General features: G+C 37.0%; 4 protein-coding genes across 10 annotated transcripts; 3 read left to right on the top strand and 1 right to left on the bottom strand.

Annotated features, from left to right (window-relative positions):
- The first annotated feature begins 4,432 nt into the window (after positions 1–4,432).
- LOC137737353 (S-adenosyl-L-methionine-dependent methyltransferases superfamily protein) lies at positions 4,433–11,853 on the top strand. Its single transcript, XM_068476804.2, has 10 exons — positions 4,433–4,696; positions 4,995–5,040; positions 7,559–7,662; positions 7,898–8,024; positions 8,153–8,214; positions 8,987–9,145; positions 9,259–9,403; positions 10,412–10,483; positions 11,121–11,229; positions 11,356–11,853. Exons 3-10 carry the CDS (start codon positions 7,569–7,571, stop codon positions 11,455–11,457), a joined length of 870 nt encoding a protein of 289 aa, XP_068332905.2. The 5' UTR covers positions 4,433–4,696; positions 4,995–5,040; positions 7,559–7,568; the 3' UTR covers positions 11,458–11,853.
- A 1,680-nt stretch (positions 11,854–13,533) lies between these two features.
- LOC137736037 (protein NUCLEOLAR FACTOR 1-like) lies at positions 13,534–17,594 on the top strand. 7 transcript variants are annotated; one of them, XM_088682659.1, is made up of 10 exons: positions 13,534–13,714; positions 13,954–14,087; positions 14,526–14,700; positions 15,284–15,355; positions 16,029–16,058; positions 16,178–16,272; positions 16,361–16,466; positions 16,631–16,693; positions 16,864–16,935; positions 17,261–17,594. In XM_088682659.1, exons 6-10 carry the CDS (start codon positions 16,187–16,189, stop codon positions 17,333–17,335), a joined length of 402 nt encoding a protein of 133 aa, XP_088538785.1. In that variant the 5' UTR covers positions 13,534–13,714; positions 13,954–14,087; positions 14,526–14,700; positions 15,284–15,355; positions 16,029–16,058; positions 16,178–16,186; the 3' UTR covers positions 17,336–17,594. The 7 variants fall into 7 exon arrangements, 5 of the variants coding, with proteins under 5 accessions (XP_088538785.1, XP_088538786.1, XP_088538783.1 ...); XM_088682660.1 differs by having other exon boundaries at positions 13,954–14,161; positions 17,338–17,594; XM_088682657.1 differs by having other exon boundaries at positions 13,954–14,161.
- Positions 17,595–19,203: 1,609 nt separating this feature from the next.
- On the top strand, positions 19,204–20,914 carry LOC137737601 (60S acidic ribosomal protein family). Its single transcript, XM_068477136.2, has 2 exons — positions 19,204–19,991; positions 20,584–20,914. Exons 1-2 carry the CDS (start codon positions 19,794–19,796, stop codon positions 20,749–20,751), a joined length of 366 nt encoding a protein of 121 aa, XP_068333237.2. The 5' UTR covers positions 19,204–19,793; the 3' UTR covers positions 20,752–20,914.
- Positions 20,915–21,377: 463 nt separating this feature from the next.
- Positions 21,378–24,363, bottom strand: RID2 (S-adenosyl-L-methionine-dependent methyltransferases superfamily protein). Its single transcript, XM_068477566.2, has 8 exons — positions 24,024–24,363; positions 23,814–23,897; positions 23,645–23,700; positions 23,399–23,455; positions 23,021–23,070; positions 22,685–22,837; positions 22,165–22,300; positions 21,378–21,857 (listed from the first exon to the last, which is right to left on the bottom strand). The coding sequence occupies exons 1-8, from the start codon at positions 24,193–24,195 to the stop codon at positions 21,693–21,695; spliced, it is 873 nt and encodes a 290-aa protein (XP_068333667.2). The 5' UTR covers positions 24,196–24,363; the 3' UTR covers positions 21,378–21,692.
- Positions 24,364–24,594: the final 231 nt, after the last annotated feature.

Here is a 24,594-nt window from a genome sequence, read left to right as displayed (position 1 = left end):
CACAGGTAGACTTGAGCCTGTCACAGAGCTATGATTTTACTCCAAATAAGTGGAGAGCATTGGATGAAGTGCTAGCTCAGTGTAATGTTTGCATTGTGGAACTTGAGAATTATGAAGAATCAACTATGGATGTGTCTTGGAAGAAAGCTATGCAGATTAAACTAGACATGATTGAAAAGAACAATACATGGATGCTGGTAGATAGACAATCTAGTAAACCTGTGATAGGTGTGAAATGGATATACAAGGCTAAACTGAATCTTGATGGAACAGTACAAAAGAACAAAGCTAGACTAGTTGCAAAAAGTTATTAACAGAAGCCAGGAATTGGCTTCAATGAGACATTTACACCAGTTGCTAGGCTTGATTCCATAATAACCTTGATAGCTCTTACAGCTCAAAAAGGAATGGCATCTATTTCAATTGGATGTAAAGTTTGCTTTTCTCAATGGTGTACTCAAGAATGAGGTTTATGTTGATTAACCTCAAGGTTTTGTCATACAAGGCAAAGAGGATAAGGTGTACAAGTTAAACAAGGCATTATATGGCCTTAAGCAAGGCATTTCACTAAGGCTGGTTTTCAAAAGAGTTCCAATGAAGCCACCTTATATACCAAAGTTGAAAACTCAGGGATTCTCATTGTTTCTCTATATGTTGATGACATTGTGTAAACTGGAAGTAGTGTCACAATACTTGAGGAGTTCAAAAGTGACATGATGCGACATTATGAGATGACAGACTTGGGGATTGCTTCATCATTTCCTTGGTATGGGAGTTGTACAAACAAAGAAAAGCATCGTCAGTCATTAGAAGAAATATGCAATGAAGTAGCTGGAAAAATTTGGTCTAAAGGATTATAAGTCTGTGGGAACACCACTTGCAGAAAATGAAAGACTAAGCAAGAATGATGGAAGTGAGGCTACTGATGAGTCTGAATACAAGAAATTGGTTGAAAGTTTGTTGTATCTCACTGCCACTAGACCAAACATTATGTTTGGTTCTAGTCTTTTGGCAAGATTCATGCATGATCCAACTAAAAAACATATGGGAACAGCAAAAAGGGTGCTGAGATACATTCAAGATACTTTGGATTTTGGCATTGAATATGTAAAGAGAATATCAGCACTTCTTTATTGGTTATTATGATAGTGATTGAGCTAGCAAAGAGGATGACATGAGAAGTACATCAAGGTAAGCCTTTAATCTTGGCTCAGGTCTGTTTTCTTAGGCCTCAATCAAGCAAAACACAGTGGCATTATCCATTGTAGAGGCTAAGTATGTGAGTGCAGCATAAGCTACATCTTAAGCCAAGTGGTTGAGGTTTGTTTTAGAAGACTTTTGGGAGAACAAGTTGAACCTACATTACTAATGTGTGATAACACTTCAGTAATAGATATGGCCAAGAATCCAGTGTTTCACTAGAAAACAAGACATATCAGCAGAAAATTTCACTTCATTAGAAAAGCAATTCAGGAGAATGATATTGAACTTGTTTACTACAAATTTGAAGAACAAATGACTAATATTTTGACCAAGGCATTACCAAAGGAGAAATTCAACTACTTCAGAAAGATGTTGGGAGTCAAATTAGCTGCTAGCTTAGGAGGGAGTGTTGATGTTTAAGCTTATGCAGCTGCCTTTGATCCAAGTTTCTCATTTCCTTTCAAATTCAAGTGTTTGTTCTTAGTTTGTAATGTAAGGCTAAGATTAAAACAAAGCTAATAGGCTAGATGTGCGCCACATGTCATAACAACTCACTTATAGGTGAGCATGTGTTATGCACGTGAGAGTGTGTGAGGTGGATGAATGAGTGCACTTTCAACAGCTATATCTCACCCTCCATTTCATTTTCTTTCTGTAAGCATCAATTCAATTATAGCTGAATCCAATCCAAGGAGTAACGTCTCCAAGTTTCTCACATCTCCATTTCTTCATGCTCTATGAGGAGAGACCATCATCTCATTGATTTTTTGCTCGATTATTTCGTGCTCTGATACCTCTAAAACCACACAAATCATAAACTATAACACCTTCACCATATTTTTTTAATTTTTCATTTAGTTTTTTAGATTTTTTTTTCTTTTATAAATTTGAATGTTAATACACTTAGGGTGGGTTCGGTTTCACACACTTCGGTTTTTTGCAACTTTATGGCTTTTGCTATTGAAAAGAAGAAGAAAAAAAAGCCAAGGTTGTAACTTCGTGGCGAATCTGCAACTTCAAGCTCGCACAAACTGTCAGACAAGAGTTTTATGATCAAGAAATTACCTAAAATGATGGGCAGTTTAGGCTTATCCCTCACTATATTCGTATGAAGGCCGAAAGCACAATTAGGTACAATGGAAAATGCAAGTACTGGCGTTGCACCAAACTCGAATTTTGAGGTGTCTTGCTCCTAAATTTTCAACGGAAATTTATCATGTTACATATGTTTTAATTAGGGATTTTTGTTTCGATTCAGACTTAGAATTAGAGCAAGAGAAGAGAAGGAGAGTGGTGGGCCGGGTTGGTGGAGGCAACAAACTGATGAGAAGGAGATGAGAGAGAAAATAGGAAATAAAGATGGAGATAAAGATTTTTTTTATGCAAGAAAAATTTATTAAAGAGAGAAACCACGAATACAACTATTTCCAGTAAAATCAAAGATAAGCATAGAAGAAGCAAAGCTTGGGATACAATACTCCTAAATATGACTACCAGAAATAGAAAGGCCCAGACGTGCAAACGCATCAGCCACAAAGTTAGCCTCTCTAAAAATGGAGAGAAACATAATGCACCAAGGTTTAGAGGAATGAGAGAATCGATGAGCTATAGAGGATAGAGGTGCAACTCGGGCGAGTTGGGCAGGTTAGAAGGTCAACCCAACCCTAACCCAACTTTTACAATTCAGGTTTGGGTTCGGGTTGTGTTGTAATCGAGTTCATTCGGATTCGGGTTTACTTGGGTTGGTTTCGAGTTGCCCAACTTTTTCAAGTTTTAATCGGGTTCATGCAAAGTTTGAATTAAAATACAAGAAATACCAAAGCTAGTACCAAAAGAAAAAAAAAAAAGAGGAACACTTCATTGTCCAAAGCTAGTACCCAACTCAAGTCTTGTCCTTCGAAAGCTCCTGTAGATAAATCAAAGTGTGGCTGCCAGAAAAACAATTGCTTTTCTGCAACTCCATGCATTTTTCTATCATAATCCATTAAAAGTCACTAGTGAATCCTCCACAAGGGTGCAAAGGTCATTGAGAAGCATGTTGCATAGCTCAACCTAATCGGGTTGGGTCGGGTTGGACAAATGATCAACCTTACCCAACCCAACCTAATCAATGGATGGGTTGAAATCATATTGGGTTCGGGTGGGTTATAACTTAAAAAAACCTGCTTGTTCGGGTTTAAAGTCGGTTTGAACATGGACGGGTTCGGGTTGGCCCAACCCAAGTTGCACCCCTAATAGAGGATAGATGTGTTAGTATTTAGATTTGGGATTTTATAAAAATTAAATGAAAAGGTTTATTATCTTGGGCTTATGCACGAGCCTTGTGTTAGTAATCTTATAAGAAAACTTGTAAAACGACATTGTTTTAAAATAATTTGATTTGTTCGTTCTTAAACCAATGAAATTTCACCAAAAGATTTTGGTTGGTTCGAATTTTATAATTTAGTTAGTTTTTTTTTTTTTTGTTCGGTTCGATTTCGTCAACTTCAAAGGTTTCTTTTACAATTTTTAGTTTGTTGAACTCACTCCTAAGTGCACTGTCAACTAATGGGATGATAATTCATTTTTTCATATTTTTTATTTTTTTAACATTTATTTTATTTTGATGGTTATTTTATAATATACTTTGTAGCTACATGGTACAATTGATTGTCATGTTAGAAAATATGGGTCAATATTTGCCACATCCTTAGTAGTAAAATTTGACGGATTGATTAACAGAGATATGACTTGCAACGAATTTGTAAATTGATGTATAACATTGTAATATACAAAAACTGATGTATGAGTTTATTAGGTGACCAATAGTTGAAGTGGTAAAATATATTTACTTTGGAATTGGATCCTCTCCTAAGCCCAAGGAGAGGATCCTCCTTACCAAGGACCTTGAACCGTTGGATGAAACTACAAATAGAGGGGTCCTTTAAAGTTATAATAATTATAACCGTTGGATTTTCATCCAACGGTCCAAGATCCTTGGTCAGATCCTCTCCTTGGCCAATGGTCCAAGATCCTTGGTCAGGAGGATCCTCAGGAGATGATCTTTCATCCAACGGTCTAAGATCTTTGGTCAGAAGGATCCTCGGGCTCAGGAGAGGATCTAATTCCATTTACTTTGTAGTTTTACTTTTATATATCTATTTAGTCAGATTAAATCTTAGCCGTAGGATCTAATTCCATTTACTTTGTAGTTTTACTTTTATATATCTATTTAGTCAGATTAAATCTTAGCCGTAGGATCTCTCCTCAGTTTTTAACACCTCACTCTGTTACTCCCTGCGCTCTCTTGACTCTCGCCGTCTACGGCCTCCCCGATCCTTCTCCTTGAGCTCCTGAACCACTGCGACGCCTAAATCCTTCGCTGAACCAGAATCCCTCTTTCGCTGGCCAACAATTCTCTCTTTCCCTGGCTACAAATCCCAAAATTCGAAATTAAAAAACCCAAACCTGGAACTCTGAAGGCTATATAAGAGAGTTGGAAGCTGAATCAAAGGTAATTATTCTGTGTATCTTTCTAATATCTATGTTATTGTTTGGAATTTTGAATTGAGGGTTTCCTGAAGTTAGGGTTTTATGACTCGAATTTAGGATTTTTATTTTTTTTTTCTAAATTGGAGTTTTAAACTTCACTTTGTGTTTGCATGTGCGTTATAGATGTTGAATGTGAGGTTTTCAAACCGAATCTAGGGTTTGAAAATTTAGGGTTATTCTGAATCCAATTTAGGGGTTATTAGTTCTGTTTTAGAGGGTTGTTCTGAGAAGGAAATGTACTAATTTCTGTTTCAATTTAGGGGTTTTGAAGTTTCTGCTGCTGCTGAGTTGTTGCTGCTTGCTGAGGTATTGATCTTCAGCCCCGTATTGTTTTGATTAAGAAAAATTGAAAAAGTACTGAATTTATCTGTTCTGTTTATGTTCTTTGTGAGAAGGAAATAATATCGTCAATAAAAGAACAATGTCAGTTTGATGCAGATGAAATGTGGTTTGTAAGATGCGCCTACTTAGCTGATTGATTCTATTGATAAAATCTGAAATGCATGTAAATTAAAATTTTAGAAAGGAGGACGGATGACACTCATGTGAATTTGATGTATCTCTATCCTTTTTTCTCCCCTTTTCATTTCTTTAAAGAAGACAAGTTTAGCTCTCAATTATAGAAAAGAATAACGTAATGTAAGTAGTTCTAAACAAAAAAACAAGACTCAAGAAAACAGGACTGTTTAAGGTTTGGTAAGGCACGACATGGGTCAGTGCCAAGGACTAGAGGTCTTGGCTATTTGAACATGAATTATGATACAGCACTACAAAACTGTCCTGATTTAGATAGGTTTGGTTCAGAGTGTTTTAAAAAACTAGCATCGGGGCGCGCCTAGGTGCCCTTGGAGGTGGGGCTGCTGGGTTTTCGCCTTTGTTTTGTGGAGGTAGGCGTAAGGCGGCGTTGGGACGCGCCAAGGCAGCGTTGCTGAGGCGCGCCCAGGTGTTCAGTTGGGCGTTTTTTCCTTCCAAATCCAGGTCTATTTCTGCCGTTCCTCTGTTTCTGCCATTCCTCTGTGTGCCGTTCTGGTTTCAGGGAAGAAGAAGGAGAAAGTTTCTCTCTCCAAATCCTAGTCGCAAAGTCTAACAACTCTTTTTTTTTTTTTTTTTTGTTAATTATCGCCCATTCAGATTCTTCCACCTAGCATTTTGATTAGCCAAGATTTATTTCTCTTGAAATTTCATGTAACTACTCCACTCAGCCATTATTTCCTTTAAATTCCCTATAATAATTGCTCCACTCAATCTTTATTTCATCTTAAATTCCTTATAATAGCTCCACTTAGCCTTTATTTCCTTTTGAATTGCCTATAATTGCGACATTTTGTCTTTATTTCATTTCAAACTCCCTATAATTGTGGCCACTCAACCTAATTTCTCTTGAAGTTCACTATAATTGCGTACAATAAAATAAATAATTACAACATTTTAAGACTATATGACATAATTTCTAAGTACAACTACACTTAGTAATGAAGAAGAAGATATTATCTTTGGCTTAGTTATAATTATATTTGTTTTACAAAGTATTATACTATATATATAATTATATATGCAATATATTTTAAGTTATTTAGGTCCCATTAGGCTTCGCCTCACACCTAGGCGGGGCTATCCATGGAACGCCTCGCCTACGCCTCCGCCTTTTAATACATTGATCCAGCTAGACACCATGAATTTAACACCCCTAAGATTATTAATTAACTGTTAGCAATGTGAAATTTTATAGGAGGAAGTGTGCATTTCACCTATTCGGACTAGGAATTGCGGATCGTATTTGTTTCAGGGTAAAATGATGATTTTTTATTTACATAGGGTAAAGTAAGATTAAAATCAGTTCCGGAAAGCATGGCTAAAAATAAAACTAGAAAAAGTTTTGTTTGAAAAAAAAAAAGATCTAAAACGCCCACCATGGGGCTCAAACCCATGACCACAAAAATTCAGTCGATCAGTTCTCTCGCTTTCTCTGTTTCTCAGTCGATCAGTTCTCTCTCTTTCTCTCAAAAATTCAGTTTTCTAATTTTTGAAAGAAAGCAAATACCCAGATTAATCAGATATTGATTCAGTCTTTTGATTTTTTATATTGTCCTTTGCCTGTTTTTGTGCTCTTTTTTCCCTTTTTCCAATTGGGAATATTTTGTATCTTTGAGGATAAGCATAAAAGTTTTTATCTTTTCTGTTTGATTCCTGAGAAAACGAAGGAAAACAATTGTTTGTTAATGCTTATGATAATTTTCAGTCTTTAGTTTGATTTTTCATGATACAATGTCTTCTACTTTATTAGTCTTTTCATATTCTTTGTATCATCGCCAAGTTAGGTTATTGTTGGCTTGATTCGTTCAGTGGTTTGTGTGCCGAAGATTTTACAAACTACATTAGGAATGAACGGAAAAATGAAGTCGTGTAAAACCACACTTTGTTTTTATTTTATTTTATGTAGTCCTGTCCTTGTTAGTGCTTACCCAATTTTTAAGCTTCTTTAATATATTTGCTACTTATATTGTATCATTAGTTGGTTTAATATAACGATAACGAAAATGAATTCTTGGACATGGTTACACGTTTTCATTATCTATGAATAAGTTTTGATATCGATTTAGCTTCGTTTTTACATGGATTTACATGAGGATGATAATATGAGTGTGTTAATGGATGATGCGCATGACAATGATCCATGAGATTCATATATGCACCTTCACAACAATTCATACCCAGTTTCAATTTCTGTTTGAATATTTTGTGCTCACTTTCTTCCTTATAAAAATACTTGCAAGTATTCAATTTTGACATTGTATGATCGTTATTTACAAATATTTATTTACAGAGATACAGTTATGGCCTTGAGAACAGTGACGAGGAAGTTAGGGAGTAAACTATTACACAGGTTTTCTCCTGCTGCTCTATTGCATTCACATGCTACAAGCTTTGGTTAGTCCTTCTTTCCGCTTACTCTCACTTTGTGTGTGCATGAACGTGTAGATTTCATTGTGTATTAATTTTATTGTTAAATAGGACGTTGTGGTTAGTGTGATGTGTACAGAATATGAATGCTGAACCAGTTAGAAACGTTGAATATTTTGGTGTATCACGGATGGTTTTATACAAATCATTAGCTTGGTTCATTTGGCTGATAAATTATAGTCGTTAAGTGTTTCTTGTGCAGGATTTAAAGAAGTAAGGGAAGAGGAAAAAAGTCGAATGGTTGGTAATGTCTTCAGCAATGTTGCCTCGAACTATGATCTAATGAATGATGTGATGAGTGCAGGATTACACAGATTATGGAAGGATAGGTAAACCTATTGAAGGTTTACTTTAATGCATTATTTTTTCCCCCCTGTTTATTTTCTTTTATAGACAAGCGTATTGTTAGCACCTTGACTTTTTTCACTGCTCTATATAATGCCCGATCTCTTTTCAGATTAGTTTCCAAACTGAATCCTTTCCCTGGAATGAAGCATCTTGATGTGGCTGGTGGGACAGGTAAAGCTCGTGACATGCATTTACTACCGTAAATTTGTCAAATATGTGGACCATAAGACTTTAGGACACATGTATATACCTCGTAGATTTATTGTCACATGAGATAATAATAAGTGGTATTTTTTTAAGAAGTAACAGGTGGTATCAATATTACCCATCTTATCTGGATTCAAATCATTTCAAGTGTAAGTTTTGCCAAATTGTTTTAGAGAAACCCCGATTTAGGCTGATATGTGCACTTATCTCCTTGCGAAAGGAGGAGGTCCAAGTAGGTAACCCAGTTTGAATTTTTATACCATCCAACTTTTGTATACTGTTGGTTACCTGGACTCAGCGTTGGACATTTTAATAGAAAGTTACATGCCTATCATAAAGTATGAGATCCAGTTTGGGTTGGGAAGAGACCTGAAATCCCCATATGGAGTGGGCTAGGAAGAAGTTAGCCAACAAAATAAAAAGGAGAATCATTATGCACAAGAATTATTTTTGTAATTTGAGAATAAGAAGTTAGGCAAAATTTCCTAAGGCGAAAATGGACTAAAATTGCCGTTGGGTGCAAATGACACCATCCCATGATCCCCATCATATATTATGGAGTGGAAGGTGATCTTGTAGGTATGTTACCTCCTCATGTTGGAGTGAATCTGCCAGATGGAAAAATAAAATAAATAACATAATTTCATAGGACAGTTTGTTTCCTTGTCTGAAACCATACAGAAATCAATTCTTCTAATTGTGTATGTCAATCTTACTGGTACTTTTATGTTATCAGGTGATGTTGCCTTCAGAATACTAGACTCAGTAAACAGCATCAGACGTAGAGCTATGCAAGATGTTCTCGAAGATGATTTACAAGAAGAAACTAAGATTTATGTATGTGACATAAACCCTAACATGTTGAATGTTGGTAAAAAGCGGGCGTTGGAGAGAGGTCAGATAATGCTGTGACTTTGACTTAGGTTGCATTAGGCATTCTCCTTAGATATTGGACAAACAAATTCTAGTTTTGTTTATAAATATACAATCGTGTATTGAAATTTACAGGTACTGGAGAAGACAAATCCCTTCTATGGGTGGAGGGAGATGCAGAAGCCTTGTCTTTTGGAGATAATACAATGGATGGTTACACAATTGCATTTGGAATTAGGAATGTTACACACATAGAGAAAGTGCTGTCCGAAGCCTATCGGTAAGGTGGTCAAACCTCTGTACTGGTTAACAAATGCTAACAGTTAATAATAATGCAGGGCAAATTATCATGATGGAAAATTGATAAATGATCTCTCCAAATAGGCTATCACTCCTTATATATGAAGAATTCAACGGCTATCACTCCGTGTATCAACTGTTGAATAAGTAACTTATTTCAATTAATTTTAAGCACTTCACCTGTAGTATTTTTCATTTTTGTTTTTGCGTTGATAGCGCTAGAATACAGCTTGAGTAGTTAAATTGTCTATTTTGGTTTTCTCAAATTAGTTAGTCTCATGCGGAAGCTTTTAAGGCGGAGGAGAGGATTGTGAGACATACCCAATTTCCTCCTTACTGTCTTTGTCGGATGTTATAGGCAACATGGCACACTTGCAAACATTTTTCCGACTCTATTCCCTGCTTTTCCTTATAGAATAATAGAAATATGTGAATTGTTTCCATTACCTTTTGTATATGGATGTGTTCCCTTCTAAACAATTATGTGGATGCGCTAAAACTACACACACGATGAACCAATATCTAGAGCTACAGTAGGTAGAAAGAACCAGATAAAAACCTGAATAATTTTTTATTAGTGTGGGGCCGAAGCTCGTGACAGATAATGCTATTTATGTGCACATGCAGTTCTAAAGAACCAACTTTGAACCTAAAAAGGTGATATCTGACTTAGGGGATTAACGGTAAGATGAAACTGTCAGTATATAACTTGACCAAAATGAAACCAGAGGTATATAAGTGACTTCTACTGATGCCACTAATAAATATAGGAAAATCTGTGAAACAATGTTCTTCAAGGGCATTTCTACAGCTCAATCCATCTAAAAACTTCTCTGCCTTCATGATATAAGCTTTTGTGCCAATGTTAAGTTATGCTGGTCATTTTGATTATTAATAGGCTGTTGTGTATTTTTGCGGGAAGAGGCATTAAAGTAGTTTGTCAAATTGTTACACTCATCATGTTTTCTCTTTATGATTTTGTTTATAGAGTGCTAAAGCGTGGAGGAAGGTTCCTGTGCCTTGAACTGAGCCATGTAGACATTCCTGTATTCAAAGAATTGTAAGTATTTGACACTTTTAGTTGGTTAAATTTGCAATTTCTAACCTACGAGGGAAACTCTTTTGAGTTATCACGGACATCATCATGTTTGTACGTGTAATATTATAGATTCATGGTCTGCGGCATAGATATTTGTTGTACAATTTTTTAAAATTTATTTTTGTATCTTGTCCTTTTGTTACGAAAGTTTAACGTTAATCCTGCTGCTTGCTCCAAATGTTATGTTGAAGTTCCTTATCCCAGGAAAAAAACAACGAAAGACAAATGTTCCATTGAATTTGACTTTAATTGGATTTTTCTGTTGTCATAAGCACCATACCGCTTCTAGCTGCACACTGGCATGAGCGTGTAGTGTCAAATGACTTGCACACAAGTGTTACTGTGCACTCCAGCTTAGAGGAAAATCTTTTACTAAAGAAATTTGAGTCATTGGCAAAGATTGTTATGGCGGGCAACGGTGCATGTGGGGCAATCACACAGCGCCACATTTGAATTTTAGCACAAAGCCACGTGACTCTGTCACTCACACACTAGATTACTTATAAATGTTTTACTATGTTGCCATTGGATGGATTGCTTTCTTTCATGTGTATTTCTTTTAGTCATGTAATTAAGGTTTCCTCATTTCCTTGTGCAGCTATGATTTTTACTCATTCTCAGTCATTCCAGCCCTGGGAGAGCTCGTTGCAGGGGATAGAAAATCTTACCAGTACTTGGTAGAGAGTATCCGTCGTTTCCCCCCGCAGGTTTTGTTTTCAGATTCCATACTTGAATACTCTATTTTAGTATTATCAGCATTTTGATTTGTCCTGCTCGTAGTTCTTTCTTGTAAATTTTCTTATATTCCCTTGCAATTCATCTTATGTACGCAGGAGAAGTTTGCTTCGATGATTGCGGATGCAGGATTCCAGCAGGTTGAATATGAGAACCTTGTTGGAGGTGTAGTTTCTATTCATTCGGGGTTGAAAGTTTAGTAGCGTTTATAAATAGTTGGATCCCGAAAATTCTCAAAAGCATCTGTTTGAACAATTTCGGCATCCAGCTTTTTGTTTTACCTCTCTGTCATCACCTTTAAGAAATTAAATAAGTGAAATAAGTAATGTTCTTTACGTAAGTCTCAGATCAACTCATGCTCAAAACAATCAATGAGACTTATGTAACCCTCAAACCGACAAACGAATGCCGCGGCACAAGTGGCAGCAACTACTGCCATGACAAAGGAACGCCGGTTGTCATTGAAACCAATGAGCTCTGCCATCCCCAGCTTAGTATTCTGCAGAATTTATTTCGTTTCTTTCTTTGTAGATTTGAAGTTTGTGATTTGTAAGAATTTTTTATTGATTGCAAAGAAATTTATTCAAAGGGAGAAACCTCAAGTACAATTATTTTCAGTACAATCAGAGTAAAGCACTTCTAGCAATAGCGGGTAAGGACCTTTCCCATATTTAAGTATCATGAATTAAGTGTGCTATGCTAGTAACGACATTAGCTGGAAAATTCGCCTCTTGAAAAAATATGAGTCCAAAATATAGAAGAAAAGGATTTTGCAAGTAATCTAATATCCTCGAGAGTAGTCTTCAATCGCCAAGGTGTTCTGCACTAGTTGAAAACAGAATCAATAATGAGCTTGGAGTCACCTTCGACATTGACATTCCTAAAACCTTTAACGTTTGCAAACGTCTCACGTAAAGCAAGTGCTTCAGTAGTAGATGTAGTATTTTCTCTAAAGTTGCTCCCCCCGGCCGAATCATACGCAGCATCACGCGCACCACTTCCTCGTTCCGTTGTGTTGAATCATCTTTCCAAAATATTGACTTGTATGATTGTACCAAGAGTCGAAAGAAGAAACTGTTTCAAGTCATATAATTATTGCAAGCTGTTAAGACCCGACTCGTCCTTAATGTTGCATTGCATGGAAATTAGTCCAGTATCAATGGTGGACCGGTTATGAAATTTGGACCGGATATTTTAACAGTTGAATTTGTTATAAATAGGCGAAACAGAGGGGGGAACCTTTGCTAGAGGTTAAAGTGAAAAGAGATCAGAGTATCACATTGTATCTTTATTTGTTTTTGATATGGGAGATGGATGCGAAAGTTAGAGGGAAACCTTTGCTAGAGGTTGAGGTGGAACGAGATTAAAGTATCACACTGTCTTGTTTTCTTTACTTGTTTTCGATATGGGAGATGAATACAAAAGAAAAAAGGGTGAAGGAGACTTATATAATTTCTTTCATTATTGTTTGCGCTTTTGTTGTTCACAAGAGGGAACTGAAGCTAAGTTTTCAATCGGCGTTTGGGGTCTCAAAGTTAACATTTATATCGGAAAGTTCACCGACTAAACATATACAACCTTGCATAGACATGAGCGAAAATTTTGTAGCTAAATGGCCCTATGTAACAATCTTCGATAAATAGGCGAAGACTCACATGGCATTCATAATTACAACAATCTTCAATAAATAGGGAAGACTCACATAGCATCTATAATTATAACATTCCTCCTTGGATGCCTATTACATCATCTTCTTTTAGACGAAATAGATATTCTTAATGTCAAGAGACTGAATGACCATTGACGTGTTGAGTGGATAAGCTTTATACATGCCAAATCACTTTAAGACCTTTTCAGTGTAAGCCAATTGATGGACCAAAATCCCACTAGCACAATGCTCGATCTGCAAGCCAAGACAATATTTTGTATTTCCAAGGCCTTCCATTGCAAATTAGCTTTTCAGATATTCAGTAATTTTGTTGAGCTTTTTAGCAGTTCCAACTAGATTCATGTCATCGACATATACTGCCTTAAATTGGGTGCCCAACTCTTGTAAAAACAGTGAGCAATTCTGACGGGTCAACATCACTAATCATAATGCATAAGAAATTTAAACGTCAAATGCACATGCATGTACAACCTGTAAACGTGAAATGCAGATATATGTACAAACCTTTAAGGGTGACAAATCAACTCATGAGGCTCTTAATGGGTACACTCTAAGACCCATTTAATCTGCAATCAAACTAAATGGGTCTTAATGGGACCATTAACAACCCAATAACTAATTTCACACCTCTGCTCATCTTAAACCCTAAACCCTAAAAATCCTTAAACCCCAAAAACCTCGATTTCCCCTCTCACTTTCACGCTAAGCCCGCAGGTCTCCTCCCAACGCGGTTGCACGAGCCCACCTTCACCATCGCGAGCATAGTTTCAGCCACCGCGAGGCACACCGTAAGCTCCCAAACTCCGAATTTTCCCTTTTCTGATTTGAATTTGGTCATGGAACAAGAATTCTATAAATTTGTCAAAACTTAATTTTATCAGAGACTGATGGTGCAAAGTTGTAGGTGATAGGAAAAAATGGTGGAGAAAACTCAATTTCTTTTTCGTTTTTATTGAATTAAAATTTGTTTGCTATGTTCTGCCTCATGCTTTGGCATTCTGTTTGACTATAAATTAAACGACCTCAGGTTTCAACTCCAACAAGCTCTCATCCTCCTCCGGTAGCTTTAACCGAAGCCAAGTCTGTGCATTTGCTTCTGGCGCGAAATTTCCAGTGTTCTTTTTCTTCTCAGCATGGGAAAACAATCAGGCAAGAACCTAGGTAAGTTTTTGTTTGATTCCCTACCCATGAACTGAATTAGCATGACTCAGAGGATGCGGATGATGATGAAGAAGGTAGAACGTTTATGTTTTATATTCAAATATTAGAAAACAATTTTGTTGTCGCTGCCCTCCTAATTGTTTTCCAGACAATACTTGTGCATTTTCCATCGTAACGATACTGGCCTCCTGGATCCCACAACCTTTTTCATTCTTTATATTTTGAATAAGTAACCAAAAGCCCATAGTTGAGTTTCATATAGTCATATATCAATATTGTTATGGAAGGCATACACTACTGTAGTGACATGAATGCTTACTTTTGTTTTTATCTCCTATGTGATATTGGATTAAGATGTAGTCTTAATTCTTCATAAGCAGAGTCAAATTGATCTTTCTGCACTTCATATTTTTTAATTCATGCTCTATACTTGCGTAGGAGTTGATGATGAAGACCCTGAAATGGCGGGAATTGAGGAGCATAGTGAAGATTCTGAAAATGAGGATGACCAGGAGCCCTCTGACTCGGGTGACCAAGAGACTCATGATTCGGATGCAGAACAGGACCTGGGAACCGGTTCTCAATCTGCTGTTGAGCCATCAATGTGCTTGAGGTGCATTTACATGAAATATCTTGTTCATTTGGCTTTTGCATTTTTATTATACATTAACATTATTACTGTATGCCGTGTTAAGCTTGATGTTAATCACCACTAGCTTTTATGTTTGTATGTCTTCCCATTTTGGCATCTTTTTTTAAATCAGATTGTATGCTTATGTACACTTCATTCCCCTATTATATTTTGTATTGTGCAGTTCCTATTATATTTTCTGTCCTGCTCCTTGATTCTTGTTGCTGATAATTGGCCTTTTTGTGCGGTTAAGGTGGATTTGAATGAAAACATGGAATCAGTGGATATGGTCTTTATTGATTTATGTTTTGACTTCATTGATTGCGAACCTGTCGGGAATATGGGTCACACAACATTGAGACTCTGAATTGTTCTTTTTGTTTCCTGGTGTGCTTTGAATATTTATTATGAATAAGTGGCTACCTAGAAAAAAAATAATAATATATGTATCACTGTACTCAGTTTCTTCTTAAAGTGTAAGGAATTAGATTGATTCCTTAACTATGTTTCAGATCTGGAAATAACTTCATCAGCTAATTCACTTTTTTACTTTTCAACCTTCCAGATTTATCAGCGGTTTGATGCAGACTCAATAGAACATTTTGAGGATGCTCGTTTTGAATATTTTACTACAAAGGTTTGTTCTGTTTTCCAGGAGTATCCTTAATTGCAAGAGACTTTATAGTTGGTTGTTATTAAACAATTATAATTTGATTTCTGAATTGCTATAGTTCGACTTATTAAAGAAGGTCTCTATAAATTGTGGCTAGATACTTTGTTATTAATTTCATAGAACCATCTTGAAGAAGAATTCTTTAGGGCCTGTTTGGTATCCTTCTTGGATCCAATTTTTTGTTTTAAAAAATGATGAATGTAGCTAAATTAGTTAACACCATTAGTATCGATAACAAAAAGTTCGAAGAAGGATGGCAAACAACCCCTTAATTTTTTTTTGAAACATAAGTTTTAATTTTGAAGTTATAGTTCCTGAAGTTTTTGTTTTCAAATCTATGGAAACAAATACTTTTGTGCCAAAACTTTTAGGAAGATTGGGGCAATGTTTGTACTAGCTAAAACAACTTGCACTTGAAGTTGGAAGAGAATATGAAAAGTTGCTGATATAAATTCAGTTTTTTCGAAAGAAAAAATATTCCAATCTTAACCCAAACCCTACTCATGTCATTGAACTTGCTGCGTTTTAAGAATTTGAAATACACACTCTGTTCTTGACTGTTTTAGTTTAGCTTGATTTTTTTTTTTTCATCTTTTTACTCACATTTTGAGATGTTTAGTGTTTTTTCTGTTTTCAGATCTTCCCAAAGATAAAAGATTCTGTTGAGGTAATTATTTGAAGCCTAATATTTTTAAAATTGCAATTATTAATAAATTTTTGTTTGAAGTGTCCTTGAATGATCCTTGGAATTTTTCATGATATCTTTACTTGGAAACTTTTGTTCAGGGCGGGATTATGATATTTATCAGTTCTTACTTTGAATATGTTCAAGTTCGAAATTTTTTGAAGTCACAGAGTGCATCCTTCTGTTTACTTCATGAGTAACAACCTGTCCTATTTATGTTGTTATGATTGTGTGGTCATAAATTTACTGAGTGGAAAATTCTCAGATATTTTGTGTTTCCTCAGATATGCAGGACAAAGTGATATTTCTCATGCATGGGTTCGGTTCTTTGAAGGAAAGCGGAAGATAATGCTTTATACTGAGAGATCACACTTTCACCACAGATATAAGGTTCTTTAAACTGCTTTGAGCATGCTTTTCTTGTCCAAATGCTGATGTATTTTGTGCCCTTCCATTTTGGATATTGTTTGCTTAATTTGGAAATTATTTTGTGGAGGTTTAAAATCGGTATTTTGAGCCTCTTTGCTGACATACAATTATTTTGTGGTGAGTAGATCCATGGCGTTCAGAATTTAATCATGTATTCTCTGCCTGAGAGTAAGGAATTTTACCCTGAGGTGAGCTCGATACAAATTGTCATTCTCTTTAAGAAGCAATTGAAGAGCTACCAAATTTAAAAATAATAATAATGGAAGTGTCTTGTCTTTGATACTTTATATGATTCATTTTGAGATACAGTCATAATCTTCTTTTCGTAAACCAAAAGGCTCTTTTTATTGAATTGCAGATTGTTAATATGCTTGATGGGTCCAATGACATGGCATGCACGGTGCTCTTTTCTCAATTTGATCTCCTTTGGGTAATGTTTTGTTCTCTTATAAGTGTGCTAGATCGTTCTTTGATTACGAGGATGAGATAGGGTGGTTATTAACTTTGCTAGAAGTTTTGAATGTTTAACAACTTAGGATCCTTTATATTAGAAACTGGCACGGTTCTCATCAATTGAATAAAGAAACTGCCTAACATCAGAATTGTGTGAATCTCCTGTTGTCGTTTTACACAGCCTGATGTCGCGAATATGAATTAGATTCTGTATTTTGTTTGTTTGTTTGATTATCGGGCCAATGAATACTGAAAAACTTGATATGTGTGTGTATTTTTGTTTTTCGCTTATTGCATTTGAGCTCGAGAGAATTGTGGGATTGGCTTCAGTGAAGAGAATGTTGACATCGAAAATGAAAATGTTTTCTTTCTCCTGAAGACTTTAGAAATGCAGAACATGAGACGAGACATCGGTGACTTCAAATTTGGTAAGTAACTCTTGCTCGGAGAAAGATAACTATGCTGGTTTTCAAGACCCAAGCTATAAACCATGGCCATTGCTCCGGAAGGTTTGAACTTTTTTTTTTCCTTGACTCGGGTTTTAAAGCTTTAAGGCAGGTTGATATGTGTAGTAGGTTGTACTAGGGATCATTGTTTGACAATGAGCAATTGAGAACTTCGGAATTTGTTTTTCAATTGTCTGGTAATATTTTGATAATTGAAGAATGCTTTGATTGTTCAATACATGCGTCGCCAAGTTAACCTCTTTGAACGGACGAGGACTTTTCTGCACCCGAAAGCATTCTAACATTCTCTTGATATCCGAACGGAGAGATGAAACGCGACACGGAGGTGGTTGACTGATTGCACAAGTCGAAAATAAAAACTTGGGAATCACTCTCAATCTCCATATTTGAGACCAGTAGAGTCTGCTCCTATAGCGGAAGAATTCAAATGGTGTTCTCAAATTATCTCATTCCCAAGTCGGATAGGATTATCAGATAACCTAAAATGTGAGGTGGCAGAGAGTTCATAGAGAGTTCTACTTTAGGAGTCTCCTTAGCATTTCTCTAAATTCTATATGTATTCAAATACACTTATACAACATAACACCCGATGCACTCTTCCATTTCATCCATTCAGCTTGTATTTTATCGTTAAGATTTCCATCTAGTTCTCTGTTCTTTTGCAAGATAGATCTAAGATAGCAAAAGCGTTTACTCTTTGGTACTTCATGATCTCCAATCTTCACCCCTAACTAATGTAGCCCCCCCCCTCTCCCCCCAATTCCCATTAAATATGCACTCCATGTGCTCCATTTTGGTCCTACTTAGGAGAAGAAATTTGGATTCCAACATTTCCTGCCAAAAGTTAAGCTTTGGATTTACTCCTCTTGTGTTTCATCTTCTAACACTATATCATCTGCAAAAAGCATAAATCAAGTGATATCATCCTGAATATGTCTCGTTAACTCGTTCATTACCAATACAAAAAGGTAGGGACTTAGATCTGAGCCTTAGTGTAACCCAATGGTATTGGGAAAAATTTTCAGTTTGTCTTTCATGAGTTCTTACTGCAGTCCCTACTCCATCATACATATCCTTTATTGCTTGGATATATGCTACTCGTACTCATTTCTTCTCTAGAATCCTCCAAAGAATTTCTCTTGGTAACCCTATCATACACTTTTTCCAAATATATAAAGATCATGTGCAAATCCTTTCACATATCTGTGTATTGTTCCATCAATCTTCGTAAGAGATATATTGCCTCCATACTCGAGCGCCTTGGCATGAACCCAAATTGATTGTCTAAGACTTATGTCTCTTGCTTCAGTTTATGCTCAATTACTCTCTTCCCAAAGCTTTATTGTATGACTCATTAACTTAATACCCATATAGTTCATGCAATTTGTATGTCGCCCTTATTCTTATAGATAGGTGCCAAAGTGCTTTTTTGCCACTCATTTGACATATTCTTCGCTTTTAAATCGTGTTGAAAAGGTTTGTGAGTCATGTTATACTTAATTCTCCCAAGACCTTCTACACTTTAATCGGTATATAGTGGGGACCGACGACTTTCATTGCCTCCATCTTCGCTATTTTATACCTCTCATAGTTTTAATCAATTTTATCCTTGTATAAGACATTACAATTCCTTCTTAGCCTTAACGTTTTCCTATACCTCCTCCTTCCACCACCAAGATTCCTTTTGGTGTGGAGTGAAACCCTTGGACTCTCCTAATACACCTTTTGCAACTTTTCAGATACAACTAGCTATGGAATCCCACATTTGGCTAGCGTTCCCCTCTATATCTCAAACGCATTCAGCTAGTAGTTTCTCTTTGAAAGTGACTTGCTATTTCTTCTTTTAGATTCCACCATCTAGTTCTTGAACACTTCAAGGTCTTGTTCATCCTTTTCTCTCTTTTGATATGTACATCCATCCCAACAGTTGATGTTGGTTAGCCAAGCTCTCTTCCAGTATAATTTTGCAATCCTTACTCGCTAATCACATTAATAAGTTCTTGTCCAATCACAACCTTGATTGCTATAATTCCACCCCTAACCCTCTTAACATCTATGACACTTTGTGTTAGAGTCTTATTGACGAGGATGCCAATACTGTTTTTCAATATGTTTGAGCCCTAATACAAAACTTGAAACGTCAGTTTCGAGATCCTTTGTTATAAAGAAAACAAAAAAAAAAAAAAAAAAGAAATTGAATTGTGGAAGATGACAGGGGCAAACTTGTCTTTGTAAATTATTAAGCGGCTGCTAGGGTTTTGGCATCGTATTCTACATATAGAGGTAAAACGCAGCATAAAGTGCGGTCTCAAAGCGCCAAACTCTTGTATACAGAAAGCTGCATTGGTGTTAGGGTTTTCGATTCGCCATGGGAGTGTTCACCTTCGTGTTGAGGACCTCCGGGGGAGAGTGGTCCGCCAAACAGCAGAATGGAGACCTTGAGGCCTCCGCTCCCTCCACATTCGAGCTCCAGAGGAAGCTCGTCCAGTCCGCTCTCTCTTCCGAGTCCTCCGGCGGCGTCCAGACCTCGTACTCACCTGTCACTCCCACCTCTGCCGTTTTCCAGGTCCCTTTCTGTCCCTTATTGCTCCTTTGCCTTTGATTCTTCAGTCCTGTTTTTTTCTTAGGGTTTCCATATGAGATGGCAAATTGAAATCCGAGATTTGATTTGGTTTGTTATGTATTGTTTGTTGATCTTTATCTTTTAATTGGTTTTATTATGCTTTCCTTGAATTTCAATCGAATGTTGGAAAAAATAAAAAAATAATGATTGAAGAAAATGCAGGTTATTAGTGGAAAATAGGCTCCAGAACCAGAACCCTAGTGTTTGGTTCTTTGTTTCAAATTAGTCAGCATTGTGTTGGCTCAAATTGTTTGGGGATGCATTTGTTACTATGCGGATTTGTAGGACTTGTTTCACATGTGAAATATGCTCCAGAACCCGTGTTAGGGGTTTTGCTTCAAGATAGTCAGAATTGTGTTTTTGCTCGATTGTTCATCCACGCATCTGTAGCCTTTTTATTTTCCTGTAAGGTCAGTTACAACGTCAAACCCCTTTGGAAGATATAATTTGTTTTCCGTGGTAGCTTATGTTGAGAAAACGTTGAAAACCAAGCGTTGGGGTGCTGAATTCCTATGTTTAAACTTAATCGGTTCAGGTGATCATTGGTGGTGGCGGTGGCGGTGGCGCCTTCATTGGAGGTGGAGCTGCTGCTGCTGCTCCTGGAGGTGGTGCAGCGGCTGCTGCAGAGGCTCCCCCGGCTGAGGAGAAGAAGGAAGAGAAGGAGGAGAGCGACGATGACATGGGATTCTCTCTTTTTGATTAATCTAGTCATAAATCACTTGTTACCGAGTCATATATTATCTCGTAATCTTTACCGGTTTTTCTTTTCTTTTCTTGTTTAAAGTGCATGTAGGGTTGGATGTTTGTGAATTGTTTGGATGAGAAATTATGTGAGCTGAAGAAATTTTTGTTATGCACTCTTTAAATGGTTTGTGGTTCTGTTGAAAGTCGTATCCTCTGTTTGGCTTTGTTTCTGCATTTTTCGATTTATTTTCACCCGTTGGCCGTGGCTTGCATATTGTTTGGTGGCGGTCGTAAGTTTGCATGAATGTGAAAATATGCTGCGAAGGATGAGGCACGAAACGTCATGAAGTCACTGACGAATTCCATGGACTAAATGAGACCACAACTCTTGATCCTGAAGTTCCCAACAAGTCATATGACTTAAATTTGTTGATCTTTGGAGTCGTATATAACTTCAATCGACTAATGATTGATTTTGAAATAGCATTCAATCTAAGAGAAGGGATGAAATTAGCAGTTTTTAATTAAGAAACATTTTTGCCCTTGAAGGGTGATCATGTGGATGGCATGTGGTGGCATACTAAACGGAAGATTGGATGAGAAGTCTGAAAATCCAACAAGGCGGAAATTGACTAATCATGAGAGTTTGAGAAGGGAAATTGGCCAGAATTAAAGTTACGAGGAGAAATTAACTAATCCTTACAAGTTCAGCGGACAAACAAATAAACAAATACCTCATAGAACAGAATAAAGTCACTTTTCTCAAACTAGTTAAGGTTACAAGAGTGAATGAGATATCAATCCGTTGCCCGGCGAGATCTGTATAAAAACTGCTTTAAAAGCCAGTATTTTCGAGCACTAAAGGGAATGTAATGCCTTCGTAGACGCCTGTATAAAACTGTGTAAAGAAAACATTAAGGCCATCACTCACAAATGACACAATATAGGCCTCGTGCAAGATCAAAATCGAGTCTTCCGTTTCCGAGCTGTGTATTTTGTGTCTGGGGGAACAACATTTCCTTTTTTTCTCATTTGTTCCTTCTTCTTTAGTATCCATTCTCTTCCCTTGCCTTTCTTATTTGTCTTCTGCTTTTTCCTCGGCCTGTGCCTGTCTGAGTTTGAAACCTGCTTCCCACAAATAAAATATAACAAATCAGCTACTTAGTACTACAGTCTAGTGGCATTCCCCTTCACTTGTAAGTGAGAGACCTTAGGTTCGATTCTCGCCAAAAGCGAATTTGAACCATATTATTATGTCTGGTCCATTGTGAGGCTTAGCACACTCCCCCACCCCCTTAGTTTGGATAATATCGTTTTTTTTAGAAAAAATATAACAAATTAGAATAGTAGAAAGGTTAAACAAAAAAGGCAATGGTAGTTGATCAAAAAAAACAAGTATATAGTAATGGTAAATGCATCCGTGAAGACTTACTGTCTGATTTTCTTCATCTTCACTACTCTCATCGTCAGAGGAACCCTCGCCATCTTCACCTTTTCCCTTGGGAGTAGAAGTGCTAATAGATGGTGGACCACAAGTGAGGACAAGGTATTCTTTTCGTTTCTTGGAACTGTAACAAGATTATTCCTTAAGTTAGAGGAACATACTACTTGAAGAATTTGGATATTAAAAACTCTGTGAAGTCGGAATCTGACATTTTGCCCTATATTTCGTTCTAGTTCCCTGACCCTACCACAACAGTTTGATATGTTGGGATATGTTGGGTTAGTTACACCAACACAACAGTTTGATATGTTGGGTAAGTTACACCAACACATTCCATTTTTTTCCGCACTCATTCGTGTGAAGAAACTGTTAGATTGAAAGGGAGAAAAAAAGGTTTACTGAAAGATAAAATGATGCACGTACACAAGAAAATGTATAAAGCGTTGTACCATAAAAGAGAGAGCTAACAGCCTATGACACAAGATTGCATAATTGGTTTCTTGCATACCTGTTGGGATAATCAACAACAACACCCCCTGCAAATCCAGCATGCATAGCAGAACTCAAAATCAACTCGCGCTGGTCCAGGTTTTCAGGATAAAGTTGAAACGCTGCTCTTGCACCCCTTGCTAAGCATCTGTACAATGATCCAAAGAAAGCCCTGCAAAGGATTCAAGACAACTCATTCATACTGCAATTGAAAAGGGATTGCAGGCTCATCCTATGCTTAATGTTGTAAAAAGACCAAGAATAAGAAGATCATGGCACATATCTCACAGCATTTCAAGCATATACTGACAAAATTATGATGAGAAAATAAAAACCACCAAGAAACACAACATACTTCAATCGTAATCGTGGATTATGTGAGGACTTATCAGCATTGCACAACCACTGCATTTCAAACACAGTAAAGTAAAACGGGAGTAAGATTCATTTAGTAAACAGTATAAAAAACATAAGGAATGCACACGTGAAGTAATCTCAGGGGTTATGAAAATAAAAGAACAAATCAGTTACAACATAGTAATTATTTCAGAAAAGATATGAGATAGAGCGGAAATAATTGAATTTTGAGCTCTTCACTATTGGGGTATAAATACAAAAAAAAAAAAAAAAAAACTGACAAAACAAGGGACACAAGCTAAGATAGGCAAAAAAAAATCCAGCTAAGTCCATTATCCATCATTGCAAGTATTAGTGAGTGAAAACAAAAGTCAACCTGAACGGCTGAGATGCTTATCGCTCCATCAATAACTCCTGAACGAAGTCCTAAGCCCTGAAACAAAATCCAATGATTACATACGCTGATAATAAAAACAGATTCAGGTTGAACAATATCATATTTGTATACATATTTTTTCTCCTTTCTTTGTCTTTTGGATGACAATGCAGAATCGCAAATACGATAAAAAAAATAACAAGGGACGTGCCAAAAAACTGAACCATGAGGCATTAAGAGTGATACCTGACCCATGTCCCCGAGCAGAAGGTCACCCTCAACCTCATTCTCCAATGCCACATCTCCAATCATCAAAGAAATGAAATTCCGATTTAGATCAAACCATGGAAGCAATCAAGAAGCTGAAAACCAAATCAAAAACGATACACAAAACCCCAAAAATAAAAACACATACCAAGCATCGACTGGGAAATATCCAAACCAATCCACTGATGCCCACTCTCCGACAATGTGTCTCCACTGAGCCCCGACCCACAACCTGCAGTGAAAACCTCAATCACTCACTCAGCTGTTTCACCATTTCGGTGAATAAAATCAAACCCCTTTGGGATTTTTTACGGAAAATTGAATTGAAAGATGGGGGAGTTGGGTTTTGAAATATTACCAATGTCGAGGAGCAGCCTGGGGACGCCATCGTCGGGGAGAGCGAGAAGCTCGAGGGCTCGGTGGGAGAGCTCCGACTGAATTTCCATGATTCGGGAATTGCGGGTGTACTTGCGAGCTTCGTCTTCATTGTAGAAAATCTCAGGTGGAGCTTGCAGCTCCGGCCGAGACATGGTTGTTTTTCTCTTGTGCGTCAAGCGAGAACCCAACGAAATGCAGGAGCGACAGGGGGAGAGATGAAAGCCAAGAGAGAGAGACAGAGTGACAGAGAGAGAGAGAGAGAGGAGAGCTTAAACCCTAGCACCCGCAGGTTTTCCTTCGTGGGTTTTACAAGTTTTGGGCTCCATGGGCTTCGGTTTACGTCTCTAATGGTGCCAACTGTTAAGCCCATCTTCGGTTTACGTACTGAGCGTAGACATGACAATTTATGACACGATCCGTTAACACGACACGTAAACGACACGAAAATAATGAGTTTCGGGTCAACACGATAACTAATCGGGTCATTATCGGGTCACACGATAATAACCCGTTAATAACGGGTCCTTAACAGGTTTACACGAGAGTGACAC

This window comes from Pyrus communis, chromosome 13 (genome assembly GCF_041283825.1).
Source record: "Pyrus communis isolate YQ-2024b chromosome 13, ASM4128382v1, whole genome shotgun sequence".
Taxonomy (NCBI): Eukaryota; Viridiplantae; Streptophyta; class Magnoliopsida; order Rosales; family Rosaceae; genus Pyrus; species Pyrus communis.
Note: the sequence above shows the minus strand (reverse complement) of the source record. Positions and strands in the feature narration are given on the sequence as shown.